Here is a 13,665-nt window from a genome sequence, read left to right on the forward strand (position 1 = left end):
AGGCTCCCACCTCTGCTCCCCAATTGTGTGTGGATTGAGAAATGAAATCAAAGGCATGGGAAATGTGCAAGTCTCCCCAAGCTTTCAATTCTTACTGAACTCTCTGGCATCTATTGTATGCATTTAATAGTCAGCCAGAGCTATGTGAAGAGGTTATCTCAGCCCATCCCCAGCCTCTTACTTCCAAAATCTCCATCTTACATTTCTAGTTTCTCCTTTGCCTACCTTAAACCTTATATTATTATGACTATAATGATACCATGGAAATATTTCCTTTCTTGTTCAGCCTTCTGCTTCCCTGCAGTGCATAACTGCTTTCTTTTCCACATTTAGTTTTCCAAGCACCTTTAGCTAATTCTTCCAATATGTCAAAATGGCTTATCTCAAGATTGTTACATGTGGTCAAAGAAACCAAAGAATGCATCGCTTTCATTTTGTAATTGAAAAAGTGTTTATCGCAATCTTCTCTCCTTTGCTTCAATCTAGGGTGTTATTCCCGAGGCCTGCCTGGGACTCCCTTATCTGTGTTAGATAATCTGTTTCCCAAACTTCATGTCTTCTTCCTGGAGGTCAAATCCTTAGGTTTGGGGAGGTATATCCTATGGTACATTCCTAAGAAAATATACATTTGAAGTCCATATTTTGAGACACTGCATTTCTAAAACTGTGTTATCTTCATACTTGATAGTCTGACTCTGATAGGATTATGTTAAAAATCTTTTTTCTTCTAAATTATGAAGGCATTGCTTCATTATCTTCTAGATTTCAACAATGCTGTTAAGAGTTCAATGCCATTCTAATTTCTAAACTTTTGTACACCACTTGCTTTTCTTTCTCCAGAACTCTCTTCCTGGTTGTTCAGAAACTGCTCAATGATACAGCTTTGAATAGCTTCCCTGCCATCTCATTAGTCATAATGGACATGTAGTAGGCCTAGCTCTAGAAAACAGCCTTGTAATGTTTTTTTTAGTATTTTTGTTCTTTGATAATTTGCTAAGCTCTGTTGTCTCCATTCTTTCTTTCTAGCTTTCTATTAGCTAGATGTTGAATATCCTAAAAGTCTCCATTCTTTCATTCATTCATTCATTCAACAAAAATTTACTGAGTACCCATTATGTGCCAGATATTTGGTGCTGAGTTTACAGTGATAAATGAGATAGACAAGATCTCTATCCTCAAGAAACTTAACATGATGATTTTTTTTTCTATAATTCCTTTCCAATTTTCAATCTGATTTTTGGTTCTGATTTATGAGATAAGACAGCACCTTAATTTTATCTTCTAGTGCTTTGATTAGTTTTTAAAGCAATCACAGCTTTAATTCTATATTCTCTGAATTATGGAGGCACTATTATTTCATTTCTCTAAGAACATTATTTTTGTTAAAGATATTCTTCTGTTTTATACATACTTTATTTCTTCTCTATACCTTTATTCTCTTTACTTCATTATTCAGTCTCTTTTATGGAGGTTTGCTGAAAAAATTGTTGATTCTCATCAATCCATTCATGTTTAAGCATAAGGCAATAAAATGCTGACAGGAAACTCTCAGGTGTGGGTACAAGTCTTGTTGACTGTAGGATGGCTGAATCTAAGCTCATTTTACTGTTGAGGGGCCATATGAATCAGTGTCTGCAAATCTCTTCTCTGGTTGGTATTCTTCCATTTCCCAAGAAAGAGTCATCTAATCTCCTGCCTTGAGAGTATAAGCAAGTTGTAAATAGGGTAGGACTCTTAGGAGTCTTACAGTTCCATATAACAATTTTGAATTCATCACCCTTCCTCCAGCCCTTTGTCTCAGACCGCTTTCTCTGTTAACCTCCTGCCTCCAGATTCTGAGCAGACCAGCTCTGGGGCTCTATAGTGAGTACTGGCTCACTCCTCACTCAGATGATCCGCAGACACTGACGTTGCAATGCCCTCCATACTGCCAAGTGTGCTCTCATACCTCTCAGCTTTATAGTTTCCCAAAAATGGTCTGCTTATACCTCTTGCTTACATCACTGTTGCTTTGTCTCCATTGTCCTTTGTCTCTGTGGATGTACATCTTTTGTATTCCCTAACTGACATTTTAACTGGGCTTCAGGGAGAAGAGAAAAGAATAAAAAAAAAGTCAATTCACCTAATTTGACTAGAAGCCTTAAAATTTTCTAGGATGTTGCTTAAAGGGCTTGCTTTCATTCTCAAAATGACGTTGAGGGTGGCATCCTTTACCACTATTCCTTCTTCCTTTTCTGTTCACTCTGAGCAAGTAACTACTTACAAGATTTTGAAAATGTTAAAATACAAACAAAAAAAGACCACCATCTGCCTTCTCTTAGGTACAGTAGCTTCACTTAAATCACATCTTCTAATTAATTGTATTAAAAACAATTATTCATCACCCACAAAGCTAATTCAGCGTGTTGTAGCTCTCTAAACATTCTAAAACCACATCTTTAAATAATGATGCAATTATTAGGATTTTATTATATTTGAAAGTGGTATAACACAGACTTTACCTAAATATAATGAACACTACTGGGAAAAGAACAAGGAACAGAGTATAAAACTCAGAATATGTTTTCTTCTGTTGAAAACAGACCCCAGCCCTAAAATACAGCCCTGAGGCAGAGGGCAGCCAAGAAATCTTCTCCACTGCCTCTAGCAACCAACAATTCTGATTAAGGAGTTGTGCTGAGAAAAAAAAAAAACTCGATATTCTTTACGACAGACCCAAGTACAAACTTTATACTATTGCTTTATATCCACAGAGAGGATATGAAATATTGAAAAGGACCCAACTTCTTAATGCTTAAAACTCAATACTATGTACTTATAAAGGTCAAAATACACAACTTCTTGGCATATTGGATGATATGTTAGCTGATTTCTATTTTAAAAATCACCAATTCTACAACATACATTAATTATCTATCTCTCAAATAGATTTCCTATAAAACCTCCTTCTACTCTTTTTTAACAAGAAGGCAATCATTTTGGATTTTTTATTATGAAATTCTTACCTGATGACATGGTCTCTCCCAACATTACCTTGCAACGCTTACAAATTACTTTGGTATTTGCCTTTGGTTTCTGTAGAACAGAAAAATGTCATTTAAATGTCATTCAGCTTTTCTTAAAAGGAATATATAATTTTAACTTAGTCTCTAGAGTATACATTGAACTTTACATTTTATTTTGCCCTCTACTAAATACTGGGAACACATTTAGCTTGTATGCATAATTCACATGCACAGAGATCTTCTTTTTTTCCAAATCTAAAGACAGAATAATGAATAGACTGATTTTTTCAAACCTAGCCACTTCTTGATAATATAACATAACTGTTGTAAATAATTTGAACAAGAAGCACCTTACATTTCTAAAAAGCACTTCCAAACACCCATTACCATTTAGACTAGGCAGATGGTGAACAACAAAGGCAGAGAGAGTAGGTGACTTGTCCCAATTCATGTGTCTAGAAAACAGGAGAATCAAAAACTGGAGCCATTATTTTGACTCCTAGTCCTGTGTAACTTATGTAAAAGTAATCTATAATTCATAATTACTTATCAGAAGTAGAAAATACTTAACCCATTCATATAATTCCATTTTTCCATGTAAGATACACATTGTAACTGGAAAAACTGGAAAGTGTTCTGAGACAAATTCCTGAAGCATTCTTAAACTTCAACAATCCAAATTCATTATTTGGGATAGAGATTAAATAGCTAGCACCCATCTAATCATTACGCAAACAAAAAAATGTTCTTTTACATTCAGAGAACAGAGGTGGTTACCAGAGGTGGGGGAGGAGGGGTGGCAAAAATGGGTGAAGGGGATCAAAAGGCACAAACTTCCAGTTATAGTATATGGAAGTCATGGGGATGTAATGTACAGCATGGCAACTACAGTTAACAATGTTGTGTCATATAATTAAGGTTGCTAAGAGTAGGTCTTAAAAGTTCTCATCATGTACTGGGTGTTATACCCAACTGATGAATTCTTGGACATTACATCTGAAACTGATGATACACTATATATTGGTTAATTGAATTTAAATAAAAAGAAAAGTCCTCATCACAAGAAAAAAATTATAGTTATGTATGGTGATGAATGCCAACTAGACCTATTATGGTGCATATCTGGCAATACATACAAATATCAAATCATTACACCTAAAAGTAATATAATGTTATCTGTCAGTTTTATTTCAATCTAAAAAATCTTACTGATTTGCAGTTTTTTCTAAGAGGTTATGTTATAAGCAATTGCATGGTAAGAGTCTGGGCCAGAATTCTTAAGTTTAAATCCCAGCCCTGTTATTTATTATACACATGACCCTGAGCAAGTTAATGAACCTCATCTGATTTCCTCATCTGCAAAAGGGAGTTAATAGTAGTGTTTAACTCATAGCGTTGTCTATTAGGATTTAAAAAGGAGTGTTATAAAGCACTGTACTGGGAACATGATAACTACTAAATGGATGTTACATAAACAAAATATGTTTTTGGTACGTGTCATTCAAGAAATGGGCTGGAATGTCATACCTTCCCACAAAAGGACCAATTTTTTTTGCCTTTTATTGGACAGCCACTATGTATTAAGAATCTACCAAAAAAATGCTTTTTTCACATCCATAGTAATACCTTCATTAAAGTCATACAACATTCCTCTCACACAGATACGCTGTAACGTGGGAAGTCACATAAGAGTGGGCAGGGAGAAGGAATTTCTGTAACTCTAGACACCTGAGGTCATCTCTCCTGGGAAACTACAGGATAGAGTGGTGGTCTAAGTAAGGAAAGAGTGCCTTTCTAATGTGGGATAACATAAGGAATCTTACGATCAAGGTAAGTTTGTACAATTTGATCAATTTGTACAAAGAAAATGTACAATTACATTTTCTTTAGCATTAATAACTATTTCCTAAAACTGCATATTTAAATTGAGTTCCATGGATGTGCTACTAGTAACTGGTAGAGTTGATATTTGAATCTAGATTCCTTCGATGCTAAAACTTGTGCTTCTTAAATGCTATGTCAAGTGTTTTCCAAACTAATTCATAGAATCAACTCAATTGATTGAAGGTTATGGCCTATATTTTTCTTTTTAAGATGAAATAGAGGGGCATCTGGGTGGCTCAGGGGGTTAAGCATCTGACTCTTGATTTTGGCTCAGGTCATGATCTCAGGGTCATGGGATCAAGTTCCCTATCAGGCTCTGTGCTGTCATGGGGCCTGCTTAAGATTCTCTCTCTTTCCCTCGGCCTCTGCCCCTCCCCTGCCACTAGCTCTTTCTCTGTCTCTAAAAATAAAAAAAAATAAAGTAAAAAGATGAACTAGAACAGAAATATTACAGTACTTCACACACACCATAAATACTGCTTCAAAAAACTTTTACTTGACATGTGTTCATGTGTGTGCATCAGATTTTGATATAAATGAATTTCTGGGGTGCCTGTGTGACTCAGGTGGCTAAGCATCTACCTTCTGCTCAAGTCATGATCTCAGGGTCCTGAGATCAAGCCCCACGATGGGTTCCCTGCTCAGAGGGGAGTCTGCTTCTCCCTCTCCCTCTGCCCCTCTGTTTGTGCGCTCTCTCAAATAAATAAATAAAATCTTCAAAAATATATGTATTTCTTACTTTAGGGGTCAAAAAAAGTCAAAGCTACAGAGAAACTAAGGCTGGTGAGAATTTGTTCAGGTGTAGGCAAGGATACAGGAAGAAGACAGCTCAGAAAGCAGGTGTATGTTCAACTGTGAAGTTTGACATTAGGGCAGTTTCATGCTTTCTTACAATTAAAACTTTCTGTATGGCTCTAAATTGGTATTAAAGACACTTTTTAAAGGACCTATTTTGTACAAGTTAAGTCAAACCATCCTCATTAAATCTTACTGAAAACTAAAGGCTTTCCTAAAAACTATATATTGGAATAGCAATACCTGAGAAGAATAAATTTTTCTACTCAGAAATTTTTCTACTCAAAGAAAAACTTTGAGTAGAAAAATTTCATTAGGTACTCTGTTATGTATTTCATTTATAATTGCTCTTATAGCACATTTCGCTTTGTCTTTCAGTGAAGCAGGAGAAGTGGTATTTATTGGTTAAAAAAAAAAAGTCTACCTTTTCAAGACACTGGTAATCAGGATTTTAAAATGTGACCAATAAAAAGCAAATTATCTCAAACAACCAAAGGTGTGTCGTTTGATTCAAAAAGAGCCCATTAGAAGGGACCTTTAACATAACTGGTAAAATCTGTATATGGCCTATATTTTTATCATCAAGTAATAATTGTTCATTTTGTCAAATGTGAAATGACACTGTGACTACTTAAAAAAGAAAAATCAATATGGGATGAAATGACAGAATGTCTGGAATTTGCTTTAAAGCACTTAAGTGGTGAGTTGGGGTGGGGGAGGGAATTAAAGATGGGACAGATGAAGCATACTTTATGAATCAAGATGATTGGTATACTGAGGTTCACAATTCTTTTCTTTTTACATTCATGAATATTTACAAAGTTCAACATGTGATTCTAAGAAAAAAAAAAAAAGCCTTAAGGATTTAACAAAACAAACAGCCAAAATCAACAAATTATTGCCAAGTACACCAGGAAAGAAAAAAAAGTGAAGCTGTTAGTCATGCTTGCCAGCTGTCATATAATCAAAGTTCAATTTTGTTTGTTCCTTAAAAAAATTGGATGAAGTCACAATGTGACCATACTTTCTAAGTCTACAATAATATTATGAATCTTATAAAAGGTTGAGGTGCCATCTTTATCATTCTATTTTTAGTATGCTGGTAGACACAAAAAAATAGCATGAAACACGTAAATGCAAGAAATAAGGAAAACTTCAGCAGGTATCATCTGAACACAAAAGGTATATCCTGCCACATTAACAGGCACAAACACTGCATGTTCTAAAGGGATCTTAAAGGAAAGAAGTAAGTGTTGGATTTTGCTCATTTATGCTATTTTTTAAATGAGGTCTTCTTTAATTAAAATATTATAACATTCTAAATTCTGTTTAAACAGAAACTCTGTTTTGTAATGCATTTCTCTTGACCACTACTTAAAGGAAATAATAAAGCCAATAAAGCAGTTGTGCGATAAAGCAGACTAACAGTGTGGGAACTCTACAGAACAAACATCAAAGACAGACCTTGTTGTGGACTAATTAAATCAATATATCTGAGAGACGGCACCACTGCTCAGAGATGTGGATTAGCCTCCTGTCCTCGTTTTTATTTCCCTTTGTGTTGTTTCAATTTCTAAGGACCCTTGATATTGTCTCGCCAAAAAAATGTTTCCCAAGAGATACTATTAGGATGCTGTGTCACCATGTGACATTTCAAAACCCTGCTAGATGGCTAGACTTGGTGATATGAGAAATAGGTTTTCAATAGCACAGAGCAGCCTTGTTCCCACAGGAGCCTTGAGAGCACTGTTTAAGCAGTCCCTCTAAATTTATGTTACTATTTTGGTCACAGGCATACTCTTTCAACTGCTGCAATATGCAATTAAAGAGAACTTCCATCTAGGCTAACTTGGAAACAATCCTGTCAACAGTGGCTTGTCATGACAGGAGTTTCTCACAGTCTCCTTGATACTAAACACCGTAATGTCTGAAAATGAAGGGTCTTCCTTTAATGCACAGGATGGTTGTTTGCAATTGAAAGAAATTATTGTAAATGGGCATCATATAACTGATAAAGACATAAATTGAAGAATATATTTCCAAATAGAGTGCAGAGTTTATCTAAAAAGGGAAACTTGTGGTTTCTCTTAATCTTTCTCTTCTCCTTTTCCACTCACACCTTGCAAATATCTTAAAAATCTATAGCTTAACAGTCAAGTATTAGTATATAAATTTAGATTAAAATGTGATTTTAACATCCATTTTAAACATATAATAGACCTCTGTTAACTTCTTACCATTTATTTTTGAAAACCATTCAAGAATAAAGTACTATAATTTTAAATGAATCATATTTAGGTAAGGGATTGGTGTTTATGGTGAGAGATAAGGCAAATAATTCTGATAACTTCAATCTTTGATGACTTCCTTAATTTGCCCTCAAAATATAAAACAGTTCTATAAACTAACTTACAACCTGAGAGCTGCCCAACTATTGCACATTTCCTGAAGTGGGTTCAGTTTTCATTACAAAAATTAAATGAGTCTTAAATGAAATTTAATGTACAATGCTTTTGTCCCACCAATAATTAGATGTTAAAATGAAGATTCTCTGGCAATGATTTTCTTTACTTTTTAAATCACATCTGTATTGACTTGCCATCAGAATGATTTCTCACAAGGGCCAAGTCAATGCCATTGATTTTCTTTTAAAGTAAGGCAAACCACTTATTCTCTGTACTGAAAGGAAACTGCTTTCTCCCTAAAGCAACTTCTCTAGCAGGAGGCACGTGACATCACATTGTCAACCACCAATTCAGATCCAGTAGCACAAGCTTCATTTCCACGTTTGGACTCCTCCATTTCCTCTGTTTCCTTGATGGCATCTGCTTTTATGACATTAGCAGAAGTTTTAAATATGGGCAGACACAGGAAATACCTAGGCCTCGCTGTATGGCATGTACCTTGGAACAAAAGAACACTTTTGATTTAAATCAGACTATATAGATTATCGAATATTGTCCTAAAAACAAGAAAGTAGGGCATTTTGATTTGTAAAATGGCAACATTCCCAATTCTGGGCATGAAAAAGTCCTCTTTCCCTTCTTCCTGCAGCCCCTGTAAGCTGTTTTGGTCTAAGGCCATATGTTCTTGTATCAAGAGAGCAGAGCTGGTGAATAGAGGCAGTTGAAAATCATGGATTTTGGTCCTTGGAACAGTCTGTGTAGTATGCTTTAATTAAGACTGGAGAATCCAGTTTCTAAGCCAACCTCTAAATTAGCATTTATTTTGAAAAGATATTTTACCAATTTCAAATGGTTCTCAGAAGAAGGACAGCATGTCTCCACTGGAGCTAATTCAGGTCTTGGCTGCCATAAATCACTTCTTAAATTCACCAAGAAGAAAGAGTCTCCAATAAAACAGTCATTCTCTTGTGGATGAAGTGGCTTATTAGCAAAGGGGTCAGGATGACAACACCATTCTTCAACTAGAGCTCCCCAGTTCTCACTCGGCAATGGGAGCACCCTGATGAGCTCCCTAGTAGAGAGAGGAAAAACATTTTTTTAAAGAACAAAATGGAAATGTAGCATTTTCTTAATTAAATCAGTATGAAAGATGAAAGAAACGCATTAGCCACATTGTCTGCAATGATAACTTCCAGCCTAGATTACAAAAGTAAAATATACTTATTATAGGCAAGTGTATTTGAAAGTGTATAAAGGCATAGAGAAAATAAAAATTATCCTTTCAAGCAACACAGGTATACACATGTTCACAGTCCAGAATCAAAAGATATACACAAACTGTACCTTGCTTTCACTGTTTTAGTTATATTCTGATTCTTAATGATTCCATTCTATTCTATAGGTATGCCAAAACTTTGAGATCATTCCCTTTCTGGTAGGTCCTCAGGTTTTGAGTTTTCCAGTATCAACAACCCTGTCATGAACATTCCTATTAAAACATTTCTATACATATCTGATTATTTCCTTGGGAAAAAAAATCTTGCAACTGTGAGATCACAATCACAAAAGATATCCATATTTTAAAACCCCACACATATTGACAAAGTGCTTTTCAGAAAGGCTATATCAATCTGTAATTCCTCCATGTGCCTGCTTCTGAATTGAATACTATCACTTTTCCATGTAATGGGTGAAAATGGTCTCCATACCACTTTAATTGGCAACTCTAATTACTAGTGAGATTGAACTGGCTTTCATATTTATTGACCAGCGAGTTTCTTCTGTGAGTTGTGATCGATGGACTATTTTCCAATGAGCTATTAGTATGCTGTTAGTAATTTTTAAAAGTATATTCTATCTAAGAATATTAGCCTTTTATCCATCATCTGTGACAAATAGTTTTGTTATTGACTTTTAATTTGGTTTGTCTTAAATTCCAAATCACCTAACTCTCTCTTCAGTGATTTCTCCCATTAACTATTTTTAAATAAACTTTTTATTTCGGAATAATTGTAAATTTACAGAAAAGTTACAAAAACAGTACAGAGAGTCCTTATACACGCTCCACCCAGCTTTCTCTAAGGTTAACATTTTATATAACCATGGGAGATTTGTCAAAACTACAGACTTTATCTGGATTTCCCTAGTTTTTCCACTAATGTCCTTTTTTCCTTTGATCTAGGATCCAATTCATGATAACACACTGCAGTTAGTCATCATGTTTCCCAAGTCTCCTTAATGTAGTCCGTTACATTTTCTTAGTCTGTCCTTATTTTTTAGTACGTTGAAATTTTTGAAGAGCACTGGTCTGGTGTTTTACAGAATATCCCTCAATTTAAGTTTGTCTGATGTTTCCTCAAGATTAGACTGGGGTTACGGGTTTGGGAAACAAACTAACAAACAAAAAAAAACCCCACAGAAGTGAAGTGGCCTTCTCAGCACATCCTATCAGAGGGTACACTCACTGAATCAATATGACTTATCACTGGTACTGTTAAACTTGAACAACTGGCCAGCATGGTATCTACTAGGTTTCTCCACTAATAAGCTATAGTCTTCCCTTTGCATACTCAATTCCTTGAAGTGAGTCACTAAGCCCAGACCACGCTGGAGGGGAGAGAAATTGAGCTCCACTCTACTATTATTTTTTATGCTTAAAATGGCCTTAAAATTAAGTAGGCCCTTATACTTGCTACTAGTTTTTTTTTTTAATGGTTTCATATTTTTCTGGACAACAAATACTTAAAATTTTATCAGAAGAAAAGCTAAACATGATTTTACCTATATTCTAAATGAGGGAGATATGTAGTCTAAGAGGAGAAGAAATATGGGCAGGATGATAAGAAGCTTCAAAATAATTAATCCTGAGAAAAACAGAATAGAACCACGTTCATGGTCTTCTTAATGCCCATGAGCAGTGTGATTGCTTAGAGCAGCCTGAGTACCTACATTCCTCTCAGCAAAAACATATGCTCACTAGAGTCAACTATATTTGATCACAGACCTGATTATGCCACTTATACATTATTTTAGTTACATAATTTAAAAAGCATGTAAACTAAGGAAATATGAATTGCTATTCCTCTGAAAACTAAAGACTTTAAATGAAAGCCAGATGCCAAAAAAAAATAATAACTGATAAGCTGTAGGAGATACAACTATATATAGAACACTAGAAAAAAGGAAGAAGAATAAAAATCTAGAAAAATTCTACAGTTCCATTGCTTTCAGATGTCTAATTTCTCCTTCCATTTAAGAAAACACAAACTAGAAATTGTAGATGATGAATTTTGGATGGAATACCTACTAGTAAAAAAAGCTACACAACAGTATAGCCAAATTTAACAAAGAGGTATCGGTTCCATGGGACGCCTGGGTGGCTCAGCGGTTGAGTGTCTGATCAAGTTCCACGGTGGGCTCCCTGCTTCTCTCTCTGCCTATGTCTCTGCCTCTCTCTCTGTGTCTATCATGAATAAATAAATAAAATCTTTAAAAAATGTATCAGTTCCAGGATCCCTGGGTGGCTCAGCGGTTTAGCACCGCCTTCAGCCCAGGGTGTGATCCTGGAGTCCCAGGATCGAGTCCCATGTCCAGCTCCTTGCAAGGAGCCGCTTCTTCCTCTACCTGTCTCTCTGCCTCTCTCTCTCTCTGTGTGTGTCTCTCATGAATAAGTAAATAAAATCCTTAAAAAATGTGTGTGTGTGTGTGTGTGTGTATATACATGATAAAATATTCGTAAATTAATGGACATTTGTATGCTTTAAATTAAAATATTTAAGATGCAAATGTATCATTTTTTAACGATTTCCTCCATGTTAATCTTTTTTCTTTGATCTCCTCAACAATGAGTCTCATAAAAAGACTCTTAACTACAAAAACAAACTGATGGTTACCAGAAGGGTGGTGGGTAGAGGAATGGGTTAAATAGGGGATGGGGATTAAGGAGTATACTTGTGATGAGCACCGAGTGTTGTATAGAAGTGCTAAACCACTAAATTGTATATCTGAAACTAATATTACTCTGTATGCTAACTAGATAAAAACTTAAAAAAAAAACACCAATAAGAAAATGACAGGTAAACATAGCACCTTCTCCTACTAGAGTCTCTGGTGAGAGAACTGTGGAAGCAGGTCTTTGGGCAGCAGCTCCATTACCATCTTAGCAGCTTCTCAAGTACCAGCCCAAGGCCAAAATCCACAAAAGCTGACAGATGCTCTACTGCACTGATCCACCACAGAACTCTGCCCAGTAATTCTGGATCCACCAGCAACAACAATCCCCACAGAACCCTCAAACATTCTACCTGGAACCCTACTAGCAAGTGGACTCATGGATCATTTGGCTATTTGATCAGGGTTTGATCAGGGACAGGAGAGGGGGATTTGTAAATATAATGTGATTCACTCTATTACTATTTAATGGTCATTCTTCTAGATCTTTCTTACTATTCTTATATCATTATAAAATTAATATATTAAAATATATTAAAATGTGCCAATCTTGTAAAAAAAAAGGCAATTACAATATGGAAGAAAGAAGACATGTAATTTATAAATCCAGAGGACAAAGCTAGGAAGAAGAAAGGCTCATTTTAGTTTAACATAAGGAAGAACTTTCCCTTTCAGATTAGGAAATGCCCTCTAGCAGCATCACTCCAACTGCTGAATCTGTTTAGGATATTAAGTGACTCTTTCAACATTCATTTTCTAAAAGTCTTCTATGAACCAGGCATTCTGTTGACACAAAATATTAATACACATAGTTCCTTCTCTCAAGGTACTCAGGGTCTAGTAGGACACTTATAAACAATAAAACTTCATAAAATAAATGTAATAAATACTCCTAACAAAGTAATGGTTCTAAATTCATAGGAGGTTGGGAGAGGGGACAGCTTAGACCCTTCTGAAAATTTAATGAAAGCTTTCATCCTTTCTTCAAACATACATTCCCACAAGCACATAAAATCTGCATATTACTTTAGGGGATTCATTGATTCACAAAACCAACCCACAAATTCAGGGCAATAAATACAAAGTATGAGGGGAGTAGAAAGTATATGAATTTCAGAGAAGTGATATTTGAGCTGATCTCTGAAGGATGAATAGTTCCTTTTTTTTTTTTTTTTTAAGATTTTATTATTTATTCATGAGAGAAACAGAGACACATGCAGAAGGAGAAGCAGGCTCCCCTCAGGGAGACTGATGCAGCACTTGATTCCAGGACCCAGGGATTACAACCTGAGCCAAAAGCAGACGCTCAACCCCTGAGTCATCCAGGTGCCCCAGGTAAGAGTTCTTAAAACTATAAAAAAGAATTAAGGGTATCATGAATGGAGTTAACAATATAAAGGTAAGCACCATATCTGTTTAACTTTTAACTATATTCCTAGTGTCTGGCATAGCGCGTGACTCACAGTATAAGTTCTTAAATACTTGTTAAAGGAATGAACAATCACATTTTGATACACATGAGGCCCCTGCTTGGCTCTGTCGCAGACTGGGATAAAAGGGTTAACAAACCTTTTCCCTTGCTGCTTAAGAATCTAACCTTTGGTTTAACCACCAAGCTCCGTTAC

At 35.5% G+C, this 13,665-nt stretch overlaps 1 protein-coding gene across 11 annotated transcripts in view; it reads right to left on the minus strand.

The window, feature by feature from the left end:
* The window catches only part of UBE3D (ubiquitin protein ligase E3D), a 209,398-nt gene that overhangs the window by 174,633 nt on the left and 21,100 nt on the right, over positions 1–13,665 (minus strand). For all 11 annotated transcript variants that reach the window (XR_005367965.1, XR_005367967.1, XR_005367966.1 and 8 more), the window contains 2 exons: positions 8,930–9,161; positions 3,006–3,075 (listed from right to left, as the gene is read on the minus strand). Coding sequence is in view for 8 of the 11 variants with exons in the window: in XM_038554624.1 (XP_038410552.1) it covers positions 3,006–3,075; positions 8,930–9,161 (302 nt within the window). In the remaining 3 variants the exon portion in view is untranslated. The remainder of the gene's footprint in view (positions 1–3,005; positions 3,076–8,929; positions 9,162–13,665) is intronic.

This window comes from Canis lupus, chromosome 12 (assembly GCF_011100685.1).
Source record: "Canis lupus familiaris isolate Mischka breed German Shepherd chromosome 12, alternate assembly UU_Cfam_GSD_1.0, whole genome shotgun sequence".
NCBI lineage: Eukaryota > Metazoa > Chordata > Mammalia > Carnivora > Canidae > Canis > Canis lupus.